At 32.9% G+C, this 19,956-nt stretch overlaps 1 protein-coding gene across 1 annotated transcript in view; it reads right to left on the reverse strand.

The window, feature by feature from the left end:
- ACTR3 (actin related protein 3) overlaps positions 1-19,956 on the reverse strand; it is a 58,832-nt gene that overhangs the window by 16,528 nt on the left and 22,348 nt on the right. The window contains exons 3-8 of the mRNA XM_017652267.3: positions 17,445-17,569; positions 13,679-13,789; positions 10,387-10,482; positions 8,959-9,066; positions 4,443-4,586; positions 2,554-2,727 (exon numbers count right to left, since the gene is read on the reverse strand). Of these exons, the coding sequence (XP_017507756.1) occupies positions 2,554-2,727; positions 4,443-4,586; positions 8,959-9,066; positions 10,387-10,482; positions 13,679-13,789; positions 17,445-17,569 (758 nt within the window). The remainder of the gene's footprint in view (positions 1-2,553; positions 2,728-4,442; positions 4,587-8,958; positions 9,067-10,386; positions 10,483-13,678; positions 13,790-17,444; positions 17,570-19,956) is intronic.

Here is a 19,956-nt window from a genome sequence, read left to right on the forward strand (position 1 = left end):
AGTGAGAGCTACCATTTTTGTTTTAAAACTGTAAGTATCGTTTGACTTTTAGAACTATGTGCATATATATTCTTTTAATTCTTATTCTAAAAATTGCCAAGAAAATGTGCTGTCTGAAATCTTAGAATCCCCACAGTGTACACACTGCCTGACCACAAAGCCTTACCTTTCTGGTCCTCACTCCTTTGCTCCCAATTTACAAATCTATGCCAATTCATCATTATCTCCAATTCTTGCCTCCATCATTCACTATCTCCAAATAATCCAGCTTTCAGATTCCCTTTCTTCTTTATCATGCAGTACTTTAACCTTTGTCTTATCAAAAAGCTTTTACCCCACACTGCCTGGGGGAACAAACACTATTGTAAAACTGTAAGTCTGGGGTAACTAACTTCAGTGAATGCCTCATTGCTTTAATACTGTTACCATCTCAACTCCCAAATATTGATTATGGAAGTCACTATTGTCTCCTCACTCTCAACCTTATTTCCAGTCCCTTTTCTGAACACAACTGCTTGATTCCACTTGATGAAAATAAAATCTGTGAACTATGATCCTGAACTTCCTCAGCTACCTGCTGCATACTGCTCTACACCTCCCAGGTTCATATTTTCCTGTATCCAAACTGAATGCCTTACTGTTAACACTGGAGTGACCTCTCTTAAAAATAAAAACTAATTTCAGCCTTCCTTATTTTTGACTTCTTACCAGTCCTGAATAGCAGCTAGCTGCATGCTTTTCTTTCAAAGCCACCTCCCAGGATGCCCACACCGTCAATTTCATTGGTGCAACAAGTTGCCTCAATCTTACCAATCCACAGACATTCATCCCCTTTATCACCAACAACCTGAGTGCTAAAAACCCATGAGAACTTCTCAAGTTTCCTCTAGTACTGTAGCTACTGGCCCTATTTAACCTCCCTCCCTCAAACATTCCCTTCTCTCAATGTTAACACCACAACCCCTTAACTTGACTTCTCCCTTTCTGTATTCTTCAGTATTTTTTGCAAGCTCCTATCCACTGTGCCTATCCACAAAGTATCAGGGTTTACTTAGGGCCCCCATTCTTCCTCTTCTACCCATTCCACATCCTCTCCCTGGCCAATCTCTTCCTTTGCCCAATACATTATGATATCACATCTATTCTCACTTTAGGACATACAGATCAGTTTAAAACCCTGAGAATCCAACTGTTCATTTTAGAACCTTTTTAAAGATGCATAAACCCATCTCCTGTTTATACCTCATCCATTCTTCCCTTCAGTATGCCTAATTTCAGTGCACAGTACATGTAGTTGCTCAAGTCATAAATGTGGAAATCTTCCCAGAGACTTTATTCTTATTCCTTTCAGACCTAAGAAATCAGTAGTTCATGATGATCCTATTCTTTTCCTCTCAGCTCCTTTCTCCTTCTTACTGGCCTACTGATATTATTTATCTTCCAGAAAACTGCAATAAACTTACCTGTTTCCAACACAATTCACACCTCCCTTCCAATCTATCCAAACCAGTACAGCCAGAGTGACCTTTCAAATACTGTTCATAGATTTGTGTCAGTTGCATGTTGAATATTGCTGCAAGACTAAAGAATCCAGTAAACTCTTTTGTATTACATACTAGTCCCTCATGTACACCCATCTGGATCCATCTCCTACCACTCTCTTCCTTTATACTTCTCTTATCTGGCTTTCCCATATCTCATATCTCTACCCAGCTTATCTTCTCTACTAGAAATATATTCCTCTAACATACCTACCTGCCTGACAAATATCCATTCATATTTTAAGTCTCAGTTCAACCGTTACCTCCTCTAAGAAGTTTTCCTGGTTCTCCAAAGCCAACTTAGATGCTCTTTGTTCCTATGCCCTCACCAGATACATGCATTCATTAAACAACTATACCTGTTTAGATATTCATCTCTTTTATTCTTTAAGCTCCAAAAGCAAGATAAAACTTCTCCTGTTTGAATATTCCATGCTCAAATGTGAAACCATGAAAACTGTATTCAATTAATATTTGCTGTGTAAATAAACAGTAGTAAAAAATAACTGCTGTTAATGCTGAATAAGCAGAGTTGGTATTTAATGTTAATAAAGTCATTATATTAATAAAGCTAAATTTCTTACAGTAGAAAATTTTTCATTATAAAAAACCATATTTCATTAATTTAATACAATCTGTATGTTGCCAACATTACATGAGACAGAAGACTATTTTGCTAATAGTTAAGTATTTTGTTATTATAGTTATTGAAGACTCTTCAAATAATGGTCATTTAACATGATAGGAAAGAGGGGGGCTGTTCCCAGAACCTTTCCCAAAATATGTGATTATAAATTTCAAGAGCTCCCCTCTTTTCATGACCACACATAAGCCATAAGCATTACAAGTTTCATTTTTCTAAATGTATAAAAAAATATCAATTACTTAGCCTGTTTTAACAAAGGCAACTTAGTATAAAAAACAAAGTTACTGAGATAAACTTCCTCTCAATAACTTATAGATTATTTTCTGCTTAATAACTTCTAAACAATTCCACCTAAAAGGAACTTACCTCTGGATGAAAAAATATTTCAGGTCCCAAGAATCTTTCATAACCAACATCAATGGAAAATTCTTTCTTTGAGATGGCATTGATTCCAGTGTACTGTTTAATCCACTTTGATCCATCTGTGTCATACTTATTAAATTCTTTTACTAAATCTGGGCAGACATAACTATAGCGCTCCTAGAAAAACAAAGAAATGTGTAATTTTTTCCTGTTTAAGAAGTATAGAAGGATGGCATATTTTCAGTATACTAGAATCAAATGAAAAAATATCTTCAAAAAATAACAGTAGGAAATAAAGTTGAAGAAAATTATGTTATTAGGACATTTTATGTACAGTACAAACAGCTCATCTCCTACACATAACTCCTGGCTTCATATATAAACAGAATAAGATTGACAAACTAAAGAGTCAATTTCTACTATTTCAATGTATTTCATGAAATATTCATTAATGTCATCCAACATTTTATACTGTGTTAGGAACTAGTGGAGTTTGTATTATACAGAGGAGAAAGCACAAAATAAAGAATTGAAAAATAAATAATAGTTAATGCCACAAGTTAATATAGATCCTCAATACTTATCTGGAACAAAAATGAGTACTTCTAAGTAACTGAGCAAAAGAAAAAAGGCTGAATAAAAACAAACTTTCTTTTTCACTATACTACATGCAAGGTTAAATTGTTACACATTTAACAGTATGTCCTAAGTAAAAAATTTTCATCAAAAATGCAGTTCAAACTGACATTGTTTGCAATTTACAGACTCCTGATTACCAGTTTCTTTTTTTTTAAAGAAAAATAAATTTCACATATTTTTACACATCAAGGATTATATCCAAGATACATGCAAATATTACTGATAATCAAAGGATATAATAGGAAAGAATACTGAAAAACAAAGGAGGATCTGATTGTGCTATACTGAATCTTCTTTCTCCAAACTTTGGAAGTAGGAATTAAAAGGAAATTATGATATTTTAAAGACATTTGGACTGAGCATCAGTACTGTGTCTAAAATAGATTTACATCTTTAGTGTCCTTGTTATTTTTCTAAACTCCACAGACTTCCCAAAGTTGAAACAGTAGTGTTATTAATTTTTTTTACACACTTAATTCTGATGCCATTAACTTGGGGCAAGTTTTGGCAACCATTTAGTAATAATATGCCTTTACTATCTAGTAAGTAGCAAATTCATTTTCATTCTTAACCTCTGATGAGCAAAGAAAACCCTATAATCATGCAAAGACAGGAAAATAAATAGAAGTTATTTTTGCCAAAGCGGTTTTGCTTCTACACATTCAAAATGTGGGAGACCCACTGAAATTTTTTAAGTATGATGGCAAATGATAAATTTAAAAAGCAAAGCTAAGTATATAATACTTAGGAAGGAAGCACTGATATAATAAAGATCTATGTAGCATACAAATTATTAGAATACCTTACACAACTCACATTTTTCTTCTATTTGCCATATCACTTGAGCAAACCATCATCAATAGTCTACAGCCAAATGAGTCCAAATACATAAAAGAATTTTTATGACAGAAAACTGTTAGGATTAAAATAAAGAATTCTGTGAATAAATTGACATGTGAGGACACTGACATGGGCTAATTATTGGTTTTTATTAAAGAGGGTAATCATAAAAATGTATGTTAAAGACAATTAGTATAAATGTTCCTACAAGTTAGGCCTCTTACATGTGAAATGTGGAGACAAAAGGCAAAACGTTGATAATCCCCAAAAATTTCCTTCCAAAAACTCAGAGACTTATATATAATTAAAAGCAACAATTTGTAGCTGCTAATAAGTAATGTTTTTCACTTTAGAGTTTTTCATGTTAACATTTTAATTTCTAAATGAATTATACTCTCATCATTACTTTTTACCTTTACTGCCTTAGCAGTTTCCAAAGATTGCTCTGGAGGGATTCCTACTTCTCGGTCTCTCAGCAATTGCTGAATAAAATATGTTATATCTCGTCCTGCAATTGGAATGTGCTTGATACAGCTGCCAATCACATACCCTTCAGCCTAGACAGAAAAAACAAAGTTTCAAATTTACTTTCAATATTTTCAAAGTTAATATAGCCTAAATAATTAACTGTTAAAGACCCAATTTCTCAGGTTAGTGTTACTTCTTTTCTCAAATACTGCTTTATCCCAGGAGAATTCTTATAGTCTTTATTCCTCAACTGCATTCCTCTCCGTTTACTTATCACAGAATACAGATACTATGAACAAAAATTGCCAGCAACTTAGGTTTATTCTCCCACTGATAAAAGTTTACAATCAAGACTAAAATAACTTAACAGAGAAATAATAAATTTCAGAAGTATCACATTTTAGAAAACAGCAAGTTCAGAGAGGATATTATTTTTAAATATTTTATTATAATTTCAGTAAATTTCAGTAAAGAAATTAGATTGCATTGTAGGAACTTTGATCACTAATCCATAAATCACTAGCTATCACTTTCTAATCAAAATAATAAGTACCAATTTCACAAGCCTGAGGCATTCTATACACACACCATCATGATGCCAAATAATTAAATTCCACAGAATGAATTCATAAATTTACTAATACAGGTCAGAAGTACAGAAAGTAATGAAGCAAAATTAAATTTTATTAACAAAGAACATTAGGGATGTCCTCATCTGGGCATGACAGAATAATAGATATTGGCATTATTCTCTCACCTTAAAGACAAAACAGGATAAATTACATGAAATAAAGGTTTTCAGACACCAGGCACTGAGCAAGAATTCTCAGAAGAATACTGCCTCAATATTGGGAACAAAGTTACCAAAGGGAAAGGGACTGGGGAGGATGTGTGGGAAGGGAGGGATAAGGGCAGGGAAAAAGAAAGGGGGCATTACAATTAGCATGTATAATGTGGGGGGCAGCATGGGGAGGGCTGTACGACACAGAGAAGACAAGTAGTGATTCCACAGCATTTTACTACGCTGATGGACAGTGACTGTAATGGGGATTATGGGAGGGACTTGGTGAAGGAGGGAGCCTAGTAAACATAATGTTCTGCATGTAATTGTAGATTAATGATAACAAAATTAGAAATATATATATAGGGAACAAAGTAGGCTTAGGCAAAATGCAGTTCTGGACTTGCTTAATAACGTTTAAAAGGACTCCCTGGAAGGATCAAACTGATTTTTAATAATTTAACTGTGTCCCAGAAAAAAAAAGACAAAAAATATATTTAAAGTAGTCCAAAGACCCAGGATATAACAATGTGAATATATAGTACCCAATCAAATATTATAAGCAATCAAGGAAGCAGGAAAGTACAACCTTTAACCAGGAGAAACAGCAATCAATAGAGAAACAAACATCAAAGATAGCAACATTAGTAGACAAGGATACTTAAAACAGCTACTACATACTCCATATGATCAAGATCAATGGAAACATGAATAAAAAGATACAAAAAGACCTAAACAGAACTTCTAAGGAGAGAAAAGGAAGTATCTGTAATTAAAAATACATTGTATATGAATACAAAATATTAGACAAGAAAAAAAAGTGAATTTGAGACATAAGAACTATCCAGTCACAGAGAAGGAAAAAAATGAAAAGAACAGTGAACTATGAGACAACTTCAAGCAGCCTAATCTATATATAATTGGAGTCCCCAAAGTTAAGGAGGGACAGAAAGATATGTAAAGAAAGAATGGACACAAACTTTCAGATATGATGAATGCTACAAATCCCTAAACCCAAGCAGCCAATGAACCTCAAGGACTTTAAAGAAACAAAAAACATTATAAGCCAAAAGATACTAGAGCTATATCTTTAAAATACTGAAAGGAAAACTGTCAACCTCAAATTCTATACCAAGTAAAAATATCTTTCAAAAATGAAGGCAAAATAGATGGAAATCTGGACCTTCAAAAAGGAATAAAAATAACTGTTTGTTATGGGCTGACTTGTGCCTACCCTTCCCAAACTTATTACACTAAGGTGCTGACTCTCAATAGCTCAGAATGTGACTGTATTTGAAGACAGGGTTTTTACAGAGGTAATTAAGTTAAAACAAGGTGATTAGAATAGGTCCTATTTTGATATGACTAATGTTCTTAAAAGAGGAGGCAATTAAGGTGCCAACACAGAGGAAGACCATCTGAAAACACATGGAGAATAAGGCCATCTACAAGCCAAAGAAAGAGGTGTCACAAAAAAATCAACCCTGCCAACAAACACCTTAATGTCAGACTTTATAGCCTCCATATCTGTGAAAAAATTAATTTTCTACTGTTAAGACACTCAGTATTGTGGTACTCTATTACGGCATCCCTAGCAAAACTAATACTTAAAACAAATGAAGAGTGTATACATTGAGTTTATAATTTGTAGAAGTAAAATGAATGACAATGACAGTATAGGCTAGAAGTACAGTGTTGTACAGTTCTTATGAAACAGAATACTGTTAGTAGTTTGACTGTAATAAGTTAAATGTTTACTATAAACGCTAGAGCAACAACCACTAAAAAACAAATGACATAACAAAGAAGTTTTCAAATACTACTCCTAATACGTCATAAAGAACATAAAATAAAATTATTTAAAAAATACTCCATTAATTCAAAAGAGAGCAGGAAAACAAAGAAAAACAAACCAGGAACAGGAATGCCCAATTCTTAATATCGTAACCAAAATTCATTCTTTTTCATGTTGATAACTTCTATTTGCAAATTACCTATTCTAATATTAATTGTCAAGATACTAACTCTAATTACTGCTTAGTTGTATAAATGTTAAGAAAAGACTGGAGTCAGGCAGAACCAATTCAAATCCTAGACCCACAATCTATTACTTGATGATCCTAGGCAACTCACCTATTTGTATTTTATAAATAAGTAAGCCAAAGTCCTCAAAGGATAATATACTCTATGTCATAGATTCTGAGGTTTAAATGAGACTTTCAAATGAAAATCTTAAGAATCTTTATGCAACACTAAGAAAAATATGTTGCCAACTATAAAAAGCCATTAAATTTTGTATACATCCTAATTTCTAAGATAAAATATCCTCTAATGGTGAACTAAAACATGATTTAGCCATACAATGAAGTATTATTTAGCAATAATAATAAATGAAGTACTATACATGCTACAACATGGATACTCTTGAAAACATTTGGCTACACCAAAGAAGCCAGTCACAAAAGGCCACAGATGCATGATTCCATTTTTAAGACATGACCAGAGCAGGCAATCTAGAGAGACAGGAAGTAGATTAGTAGTTGCCACTAATTAATGGTTGCCCATTAGTGGGCCTAATGTAATCAAGGGAAGAGTACCTGTTAGAGTACAGGATTTCTTTTTAGAGTCATAAAAATGTTCTAAAAATGACTGTGGTGATGGATGCTCTCTGTGAACATATTAAAAAAAAACAAAACACTGAATTGTAAAGTCTAAATGGGTAAATTGTATGCTGTGTGGATTTTGTCCTAAGAAAGCTGTATTTTAAAAAGGGCAGTTAATAATCAAATCCTTATGACGTCAGGAGGGTGGATTATGACATCTAATCCAAAAGCAGTCACCCTGAGGATACAATCCTCAACAGAGGTTGTCTGACACATTAAAAATAGGAATGATAATACTGAAGAAATAAAATTCAAAATTATTTCATTCCTTACATGAAACTCAACATAATATAAAAATTATTTTAAAAGGTAAGCCTTTCTGTATATACTCATCTAATAATAATTAGCATGAATTCCAGTATCAATCTGAATTTACTAGGCACAGTAAAAAACCTATTTTGTCATCAAGAATCAGAAGCTTTGTGCTTGGCACAAGGCCTTGGAAGAAAATCCTTTCTGATGCATTTTTCTTAATATGATTTACTAAATCCAAACCATAAAGCACAATCATAACTTAAGCTTTTTACTCAAAGAACTAATTCCCCAAAAGTCATCAATGGTCATGTGCTTACAAGTACTACTTAACCAATGCATCAGTCTGAAATCTGTTAATTTGTAAGAGACACTAGCAACCAGCTGACACACACACACAGATACATCCAAACTGGAAAACAGAATTCCACATTTAAGAAAAGAAGAGCATTATATACCTCCATTTCAGATATTCCAATTCATCATTTCCTAGTTATTAATTAGAAAACTATTTCTAATAATTTTGTAATTACTTTATAATTGCAACAAAAACCTACAGCAAAAGGAAGATTGTGGATAATTTGTTTATAAAATTTTAATAGCTATTTGAGCAAACTATAGCTACAGCTGAACAAAGGGGCCAATTACAACAAATATTTAAAGTGTAATATTTTAAGTTTTTAAAAAGTAATATTAATTCATATAATTCAGCTTTGCCAAATGTGTTATTTAATGTCCTCTTCAACAATTTTAAAATATCCTTACCACAGGAATGACATGAGTGACACCGTCTCCACTGTCTATTACCGTACCAGTCAATGTCCGTTCTCCTACTTGTCTTGAGGTCCAGGATGCAGCTAAGGCAAGAACAGCCTTGAACAAAAAGAAGTAAGAATTAGTAGAAAAAAATATTTACTGGATGGAGTACTTTATTCAACTTTAAATGTGTATCTTTGATAAGAAAATACACAAAACTATATTATGCAATAAAACTGTTCACATCCCATGTTTTAAGACATATTTATAAACTTTTCATATTACAGTGAGGGCCATTTTTCTCCTAAAGCCAAAAAACTTGGATGACTAACATGAGAAAGTACAGTATTAAGACTGCCAAAACCTGAACTATGTGCATAAGGGCTACCCTATTACAAAGTACAAAGTAAGGGAAAGTAAGGTAGAGAAAGAAGCACACAAGCACCCAGTCACCCGAATTATTCAATACAGAGATGGTTGCAAACGAGTGTCACTCTTACAAAAGTAGCTCTTAATTTTCTAAGAGCAACATGCATTGAAGAATATGTAACAAATTATTTAACCACAGAAAAAGCTACTACACACTTCCAAATACTGTAATTTAATTCAGAAACAAAGTTGGTGAAATATTTTTCTGTGAAAAATTTTGGCATAATCAAAAAAGTACAATTCTTTTTCTGAAAAAAAGCTTAGAAAATAAATCAACACAGCTAATTTTTAAAAACTAAATTTCATATTATATAAAGTAAGATATATGACTAATGATTAAAAACAGCTAAACTAGCTTTATTTTACCTATGTGTAATATAATAGATAAAAGAAACCTAGAAAAATATCTAGGCCATCCTATTTTAATACAGGATGACATAAACATTGTGGGTTAACAAAACTATTCATTAGTTTATATACTTATTAAGCACTGTGATAATGCCAGGTGTACATTTGCTATGGAATTAAAAAACAAGAGGTCATCAGCTCCGATCTTAATAGGTAGGAGAGAAGCTGTTCCATACAGATATAAATATATACAAATTCGGTGCAATAAAGAATCACAGGGATTTATGATACTCATGATAGGGAGGGCAACAAGGAAAGGGTGGCAAAATATACCCAGTAATAGGTTCAGTCAAAAAAAATATGAAGAAAGGATACAACAAATACTATAATTTCAAGTTTTTGCTATAGTATATTTCCGTATTTCTATGAAAGACCTTGATTTTTCCAAAAAGCATAAGCTTACTTCAACATTTATCTCTTGCTGACTAAATAAATTTCATTACCTATATGATTTTTTAAATTATAAATTCAGTAGAGAACTATGATATGCTTTATGGTTATGAAAAAATGTATTTTAAGAGTTAATATATTTCAAGTGAATTTAAGAGTGAATTAACATGAAAATGGAATTAAGCTGATCATGACTTTGAATTTGCTTACCTGCACAGCAATGTACAAGCCAGGAACATTGAAGGACTCAAACATTATTTCAGCAGTATATTCCCTGTTTTCTGGAGTATTTAGTGGAGGTTCAGTCTATTAAATTGAATAACATTTTAAATAGACAACATCAGATCATTTTGGTAACTTTATAGACAATTATTAAATTATTAAATGAGAAATAATTTATTTCAAACACTGCATTTGAAAGTCATTAAACCAAAGATAGATACAGACCAAAGAAAAACTATAAAGAATTCAGAGATCTACACATGTGAAAAAGTTATTTGCATAAAAAATATACATAGAAAAATTTACATATATATACACAAATTAAGTACAATAAATATTACAGGGATTTATAATACACTACAACAATATATACATTTCTGTGCCATACCACTCAAAAGGATTAAACACTGAGAAAGAGACGGAGGGAGAGAGAAAGGGAAGAGAGCGAGTCAAATCACCTTGTAAACAGGCAAGACATCCAAGCAAACATACCAATGGTATTTGCTAGTAGAACCCTCATTTAACAGGATCTGTATACAGATCCTGATCTGTATACAATTATATAAATAAGTCTTGATTATATATATGTATGGCATGGCTTTCTGGAAAATGTTATGTAACTGTTAAAGAGTATAAAATGGGGATGTTTACAGTTCTCTTCAGTTTTGTGTGACTACATAAACCTTTTAGAAACCTGTGTGTTAAATCTGGGCCAGAACATATCCTAATGAGGTAAAAAAAAGACCCAGGAAATGGCACTCACAATCCTGAAGTTCATGTTTTGCCTGTGCCTTATGACTACTTAAATTAAATTATTAAAGCTTGAAATTTCGGTAAGACCTGTGTGTGATTTTTTAGGAGTTTTAGTTGACAGTTCTTTTTGTTATGTCAAATACTTAAGCTTGAAAGGCAAAATTTTAAACTTACAAATACAGAAGAATTGTGTGACCTTAAGGTAAGGAACAATTCCTTTTTAAAGGGCAAAAATTACAAAAGGAAAGACTAATAAAACTTGAATTCATTACAAATTAAATCTTTTATAATTTTAAAAGACATTATAAAATTTTTTTTTAAATTTGTACTTTAATAGCTAAACTACCTGATCTGTTTATCTCCTTAAACTTATTTAGAAGTTTTGAAATTATGTTCAAGAGTTTGGAAATAATTTAATGATAAATACATACAAAATTATTGTATACATATATACATATAATACAGGCAAAGTAAAAAAAATCAATGCAGTTTAATTATAAACTCCAAGAAAAACCCAAGTTCTACATAAAATATCATCATAAGACCTCACAAAGAAAATACACAAATAGCTAATAAGCACATGAAAAAGCACTCAACATCATTAGTCACCAGGAAAATGCAAATTAAAAGCAAAATGAAAAATCTTACACACCCACCAGAATGGCTAAAATTAAAAAGACTGACACACCAAATGTTGGCTAGAATGTAGAGCGAACAGATCACTAACACACTGTTGGTGGGTGTAAAAAAAGGTACAGCCTCTTGGAAATAGTTCTGAAAATTTCCCTACAAAGCCAATCATGCACCTACACTTTGACACAGCAATTTCGTATCTAGGGATTTACACAAGAGAAATGAAAACATATGCCCACAAAATGACTTGTATAAAAATGTTCACAATAGCCCAAATATTCACAGTAGTCAAAAATGAAACAGTCTGGGTGATCATCAACAGGAAAATGGATACTGAGGTATATTTATAAAATGGAGTATGACTAAGAAAAGAAAAAGGCAACCAATACTAGTATATGCAGCAACATGTATGACTCTCAAGATTATACTAAAGAGAAGTCTTTGGTCAAAGGGCAAATCTTGCATGATTCCATTTATATGAAACTTATACACAGGCAAAACTAATCTGTGCTGGAAAAACTCAGAATAGTGGTTGCTTCTAGGGAGCAGAGGCAGGGAATAACTAGGAAAGGACATCAGAAAGCTATCCAGGCAGATAATAATGTCCTCTATCTTGATTAGGGTTTAGATTACACAGATGCATGCATCTTTAAAACCAGGGGATGGGCAAACTACACCATGCATCTTGTATGCCAAATCCAGCCCACCATTTGTACAATTTTATCAGAACACAGCCATCCCAATTCATTTATGTGTCTATGGCTGCTTTCCTGCTACACTTGCAGAGCTGAATAACTGTGACAGAGAGGGTTGTCACAAAAGCCAAAAGTATTTGTCATCAGGTTCTTTAGAGAAAGTATGCCAACACCTGGTCAAAACCCATACATGGTAGAGCTAACATCTGTGTACCTGACAACATGTTAAATTTATGTAAAAGAAAAAAACTGCAAACAAATAATGCACTTTACTTGATGTGTGTCCTAAAGTATTTAGGAGTGAAATGATTCCATTTAAAACTCATTCTGAAGAAATTAAAAAAATAAGGTGGAGTGATGGATGGATAACCCAATAAATGTCATACAACAATTACAGTGTTAAAAATTAATTGTTGGGTCTAGGTTTTGGGTATGTGGATGCTCACTGTAAAGTTCTTTCAACTTTATTTAAGAAATCATAATAAAATATAGAATATTGATTTAACCAATAGTTATAACTATATTGTGGGGAGGGAAAAAAGAGGCATTTTGTGTTAAGGGAAAGGAGATAAAAGGAAAAGAAGTATTCCTCATCTTTCCACTAGGAATTTAGTAGGTAGTGTCTAAAAGAAAAACAAAGAAGAAATAGAAGAAACACATTTAAGTTTACAACTATTAGGAAAAACTTTTAAAAAATTTAAACTATTTGCTTCTGGGAATACAAATCTAAGGTTCAGACAGGGAAGGAAGGAAAATGCAACTTTTTTGTTTTAAATCTTACAGCATTTGATTTTTTTTAAGCAGAACCTGCACTGCTTTGGAAAAATAAGAACAAAGTCTAAAAATTTAATTATATTGTATTTTTGTTACCAAGAATTACTAATGAAATAATAATCAGACTAGTTATAAAAAGAGAAAATGCCACATTTCCAACATTTTCCTGACCCTTTAGTGTTCCTATCATAGTATTACAAATTAGTTATAATAAGAACTTCTTAAGTGCCTGAACTTTGGTGCTTCAGCATATTACTACTTATCTGGAACCCAGAACAGGGTAGTCTTAAAGATGAGCTTTATAATAACTCTTTCAGACATATGTTTAATAAACAATAAATACGTCCTAGTGAGTACAGATGTTGGTTAACACATTATTAAATTCCTTCAAAAATGTCTTCAGTGAAATTATCATTTGTGCTTACCAAAAGAAAATAATGATCTTCAGGTTCTGCCCTTAAATATTTAAAGATCACCTGCTCCATAAACCTTTCCATCAAGTCCCAATCTTCAACTATACCATGGCGGATTGGCCACTATTAAGACAAAACACAAAACACAAATTAATCTTATTCATACCAAAATAATAAAACTACCATATTTAAAACCCCATGGAATATTAGATCACTAGTGGACAGTATGTCAGGACAGCATTTCTAAGATACAGTAATAATACTGTAGGTCATTCTTAGGAGATGCATACTTAACTATTCAGAGATAAATGAAATTATTTCTAAAACATATTTCAGATGATTCAATTAAATGTAATGCAAGTATGTCAAATGTTAAGAATTGTTTATCATTCTTTCTGGATCTCTGAAAATTTTATAATAATACAAAAATTAACCCATTAAAATTCAGCCTATGAAAATTACAGTTAATAAGCTTTCTTAATTTTTAATATAATAGCTCTTTCATGAGAAATACTTTATTTATTTATAAATGAATAAATGAATGTTTATTGTGTGCCTAATATACAAAACACAATTGGTAAGCATATAACAAGAACCATAAATCAAGCAAGTTTAATATGAAAATTTGTACATATTTTTGTAGAACCATGCTTCTAAAACTAAGTACTGCAGCAAATTCACAAAGACACCAAAGAATTTTAGTGTTTCTATGAACAGAGTGATATTCAAAATCAGTTCAACACTGCATCTACTACTTCAAGCCAGTTCAGATACCATTCGATTTTACTATATTCCTTTCAATAGCATCACTTCTTGGAGAAGCTGGGTTGCTGTATGCTATGATAAATCCAAGCAACTCCACGAAAAAAACATAAAAAAGTAAGAAGTTAGAGAGGCAACATGCAATCTAATTCCAGATGTAAAAATCTATGAAGTACCTAACAGGCACATGCATCCTAAAAGTAACTGTGATTATTTAAAAATGAAATAAAAATGTTCTCATTTCAAATAAATGTCTTTTTTTTCCCAAATGGTACTAAGTTGCTTAAGACCTAACTGTTAGGTCTTTCCTCTGGTCTAGGTGGCACTGTAAAAAATCTTACTGAGACACCAAGAGCGCCAAGAAGTTTGTGTCTGCAATAAAATATAGTCCCACAACACATAAAACTAACAAAAGATTCATATTCCAAAAAAACGAAGAATTCCTTAAGCAAGCAAATTGAAGATTTAGTCAAAAAACATATATATATATATACATACACATAATATATATATACATGCATGTATATACACATATAAAACAGAAAAGGAAACAAATATATTCCCATGCATACAATCAGTACCTAAGCTGAGTAGATTCATGAATGAATAAACATCCTGTAGTCATTTATTTAATAATTAAAGCTCTCATACATAATCCCTAACACCCACATCTCATCCTAGCCTTCTAGATACCTTTTTAAGGCTTAATAGTTAAAGTAACTTCTCAATTTGAATTAGGGAAGGAAAAAAATGTACCTTACTGAATCATTCATTTTATAACATTACTAAACCTATCTCAATGTTCTAAGTGTTACGTAATCATTCCCAAGTCAACTATTACTGTGCACCTACTGTGAATTACTAGCAAAAAAGCTAAGGACATGAACATCCTGCCCACAGAAGCTCAGTCTAGTGAAAAGAAATAGACACAAATATTACAGCCTAAGTTTTTAAAGAAATTTTACCTGGACAATATGATCAGCTTGGCTTCTACGGGAAAATAGGGAGGCTCTTACATGACTAAGGAGGTTATATCTAAGCTGGATTTCTTAAAGAAGCAACCCTGTCATTTTTTGTGTTTTCTTGGGATGGGGTGGGGGGACATGTAAATAGAGAATAGACAAATATATATACAAACACTATATAACATACAAACAATACAGTTATAAATGATTAATGTGTATGCCAAAGGACTAGGAGAAGGATGTAGAGAGATAAACAGTTCTAGATGGAGGGGACCAGATTCTCAAAAACTGTATTTGCCTCATGTTAGGGTTTTACCCTGTAAGAAACAGAGCATCAGGAGAAATTTCTAAACAGGGGAATAAGAACAGCTTTGATTTTTAGGAGGATTATTACAGCAGCACTGGGAAAGCTGAAATGAATCTTAAAAGAACCAACCAAGAGAGAATAAGTGTCCCAACTGTGGTATGAATTGTTAGGCCAGATTCAAAATTTCTGTCAAGAAGAATGAGAAAATACTCAAAAGAGATCAATAGGTTTCTACCTCTGAAGTCAGGATGGAAAGGGTCTATCAATCAAGACACAAAAGTTGTGTTTTTTTTCTTGTCTTGGAATAAGCAAGGTTGGAGTACATATATAATGAACTTTGTTTGGAATATATTAAATTTGAAAGCCAGTTAGCTGACAGTAGATAGCTGGAAATGTGGTCAAGAAACTAGAAACAGAGATTTAGGTTGTGGTTGTAGACAAAAGAATTGTTGAGATCATCCAGGCAAAGTCTTTAATAAAGAAATAAAATACACAGTACCTGGGAAATACTGAAACTTGAGTATTGGGCAAAGAAGAAGGAACTAGTGGCAACAGAAAAACAAAAAATGGTAGCAAATAAAAAAGAATAGTCCTATTAGGAAGAGGACCAGCAGAGTAATCCTATGAAAGACAAATCAAGAAGGATGAAGACTGTTACATACAACTGGATTTAACAAAGAGCTTAACAAATTATTTGAGACTAAATAAGAAGTTTAGTTTTAAAAGGAAGTAGTAAAATAAAACAACAGCTAAAAGGCTGAGGAAAGAAGTTAAGAATAAAGATTGAGAGAAGTTTTGTTACTTTGGCTGGTCTGTTTGAAGCATCTGAAGTCCAAAAATGTGTTTGAGAACAGAATCAGTGCAGAGGAACTCTGACCTTTCAGATCACTGACAATATTTATCATCTTTGAAGATTTCTATTTTGGCCACAGGTTAGATCTTAGTGTCATTACCATGGTGTGACGGCAGTGGGATAGAAAAAAATGGAAACTGCAGGTGTGTATCACCTCATACACACTCACTTAACTTTCATCCTGGAAACCTTCATGCATTAAAGTAGACAAAGGAATAAAATGAACTCCCAAATTCTCATTCATCATAGAGCTTCAGCAGTTATCAACTTATGGTAAACCTTGCTTTATCTATATTCCTGGCCCCTGCCCACTGGATTATTTTAAAGTAAATCCCAGATATTATTTCACCTACAAATACTTACCTCCTTCAAGATTTGCTCTATATCTTGTTTATGACTATAGTCTTAATTTTTTAAATTACATAATTAAGACATCTATTTTACTGTATAGAAATTATACTTCAATAAAAAGGGAGGGAAGAAGAATGGAAAGGAATGAGAAAGGAAAAAAGAAAGAGGCAGGGGAGAAAGGACCACTTCCAGATGACATGAGTCTCAAAAAGGAGTGTGAGTCTGCATAAGGACAGAAGGGAAGTGTTTCTAGATGTGACAGCCGAGGTAAAAGAAAGGCAATCACATTGACGGTTCTGAGACCTACAAGGGATGGGAAAGTAAATACTGCTCACTTGAATAGCCTAAACTTTTCCTCTTGGGGAAAAAGCTAAGCAGAGTTAAAGAAAGGTTGGGAGAGCCCACAGGGAAGAAGAAAATCCATTGTCAAGAAGTTGAGGGCATTAGACCTGTAACTGAAATTCCAGATGGCACAATCATTGAATAAACTACTTTTTTGAAAGAAAATGTTATTCATTTACACAAATCATAAAAATATACCTTTGTTGCATATGTAGGTTTTTCTATTGCTTCATCACCAATGAAGAAGTCTAGGTCATCAACACCTTTCATCACCCTCCTTTGAGCTTGATCACCCACTTTTGCTGACTCCTTAATAGCAATACCTTTAAAATCAAAGTTATTTATACATGTCAAAATTTATTATTTTCAAGCATGACAATTTGTAACAGTATCTTTTCCATTATAAAGTGTTATTAAATAAAGCACAAGCATATTTCAGTTGTCAAACTAAAGCACAAAGATCATAGCAAACCAATGACAAAATTCACTTAGTATATAATGAAATCTCAACTTCCACCCAAAGACAAGGCCTCAAATGTAAAAAGCCAAAAAAACAAGAAGTACTGCTGTGGAAATGCTTCAGTTATATATTTTTTTAACTATGTAAGATCTATTATTTGAATAAAATTACAATACCATCAAGTCAATATATACTTGATGGACAAAGAAAAAATTGAAAAATATTAACAAATGAAAACAGAACTTCAAGGAAAAAAATGTCTTAAAGCCTTCTGCATATTCCCATCCTATTTGCACTAATTATAACGGACTAGAAATTTAAATATAACACTGGCATGGGCTCTGTTAAACTTAAATCATATCTACAAAAGGAATTTTTAAATCTTAAGGTAAAATCCACAACAACCCTCTTGAATATTTCAGAAATCCAGCATGTAGTTGTAGACCTAAAACTTGTTATATATTTCTTAATTGTTTTAAATGCCTGAATCCTTCAAGTTAAGCAGTCCTTCATTCAAAATAATTATCTGCATACACTTAAGTTGATCTGGCATTCAATTGTTACACTTTCACTTAATAACAACTGTATCCTTAATAAAGTGGGTAGAAATTATTAAAAGAAATTCTTAATCCACAGTCTATTCCTTCTAAATGTTAGAAAGATTTTCTAGAAATGTATTTGTAATGTACACAGGCATCCAGATGGCTTACTCTAAGTTTCTTGGAAAACAAAGACACATGAAAATAACCTTAAACTGTATCCACAGGCTTTCCAGATCAAATACCCATGCTCATCAGAGGCAATGACTGTATCTGCTGATTATGAACACTGCACCTACAGCATTAAACTAGCTAGGTGAAAAAAACTCAAAATCAAAAACCTTCTTTCAGTAGCAGGCAAATGAATTTTTCACACACTGCAACTTCTCATCTGAAAGACAATGAAAACTAAAACTGCCTATATTTTGGCAGAGATCCTAAGGTTCAAAAGATCAAGATTACATGAGCCTCCAACAGACTTAACAGCTACTTTAAGAATATAAGCAAAACCAAATTTTGCAAAGACTAAAGTTAACACAACAGTAATCTCCTTAGGTAAACCACGTTTAATCACAACATAATACCTTATAAAAGATTACAAACTGAGATTTCAAAACCAGCATTTTTTTTTTTGTATCATTAATCTACAATTACATGAAGAACATTATGTTTACTAGGCTCCCCCCTTCACAAAGTCCCCCCAACATACCCCATTACAGTCACTGTCCAGCATAGTAAGATGCTATAGAATCACTACTTGTCTTCTCTGTGTTACACAGCCCTCCCCATGCCCCCCCCCCACATTATACATGCTAATCATAATGCCCCCTTTCTTTTTCCCCACCCTTATCCCTCCCTTCCCACCCATCCTCCCCAGTCCCTTTCCCTTTGGTAACTGTTAGTCCATTCTTGGGTTCTGTGAGTCTGCTGCTGTTTGTACCTTCAGTTTTTCTTTGTTCTTATACTCCACATATGAGTGAAATCATTAGGTACTTGTCTTTCTCTGCCTGGCTTATTTCACTGAGCATAATAGCCTCTAGGTCCATCCATGTTGGAGCAAATGGTAGGATTTGTTTTCTTCTTATGGCTGAATAATATTCCATTGTGTATATGTACCACATCTTCTTTATCCATTCATCTACTGACAGACACTTAGGTTGCTTCCATTTCTTGGCTATTGTAAATAGTGCCATGATAAACACAGGGGTGCATCTGTCTTTTTAAAACGTGGCTGCTGCTTTCTTAGGGTAAATTCCTAGAAGTGGAGTTCCTGGGTCAAATGGTATTTCTATTTTGAGCATTTTGAGGAACCTCCATACTGCTTTCCACAATGGTTGAACTAATTTACATTCCCACCAGCAGTGCAGAAGGGTTCCCCTTTCTCCACAACCTCGTCAACATTTGTTTTTGTTTGTCTTTTGGATGGTGGTGATCCTCACTGGTGTGAGGTGAGATCTCATTGTGAAAACCAGCATTTTTATAGGAGTTGAACTGTGCCCCCCTCCATAAAAAGATATGTTCAAGTCCTAACCCCCAGTAACCTCAGAATGTGACCTTATTTGGAAATAGGGTCTTTAGAGTTAAAATGAAATTATTAGGGTGGGCTCTAAACCAATATGCCTAGTATCCTTATAAAAAGGGGAAATCTGGACACAGACAGCCACACGCAGAAGGGAAACAAAGGGAGATGAAAAACCATGTGACTGGAATA

Source organism: Manis javanica, chromosome 7 (genome assembly GCF_040802235.1).
Source record: "Manis javanica isolate MJ-LG chromosome 7, MJ_LKY, whole genome shotgun sequence".
Classification (NCBI taxonomy): Eukaryota; Metazoa; Chordata; class Mammalia; order Pholidota; family Manidae; genus Manis; species Manis javanica.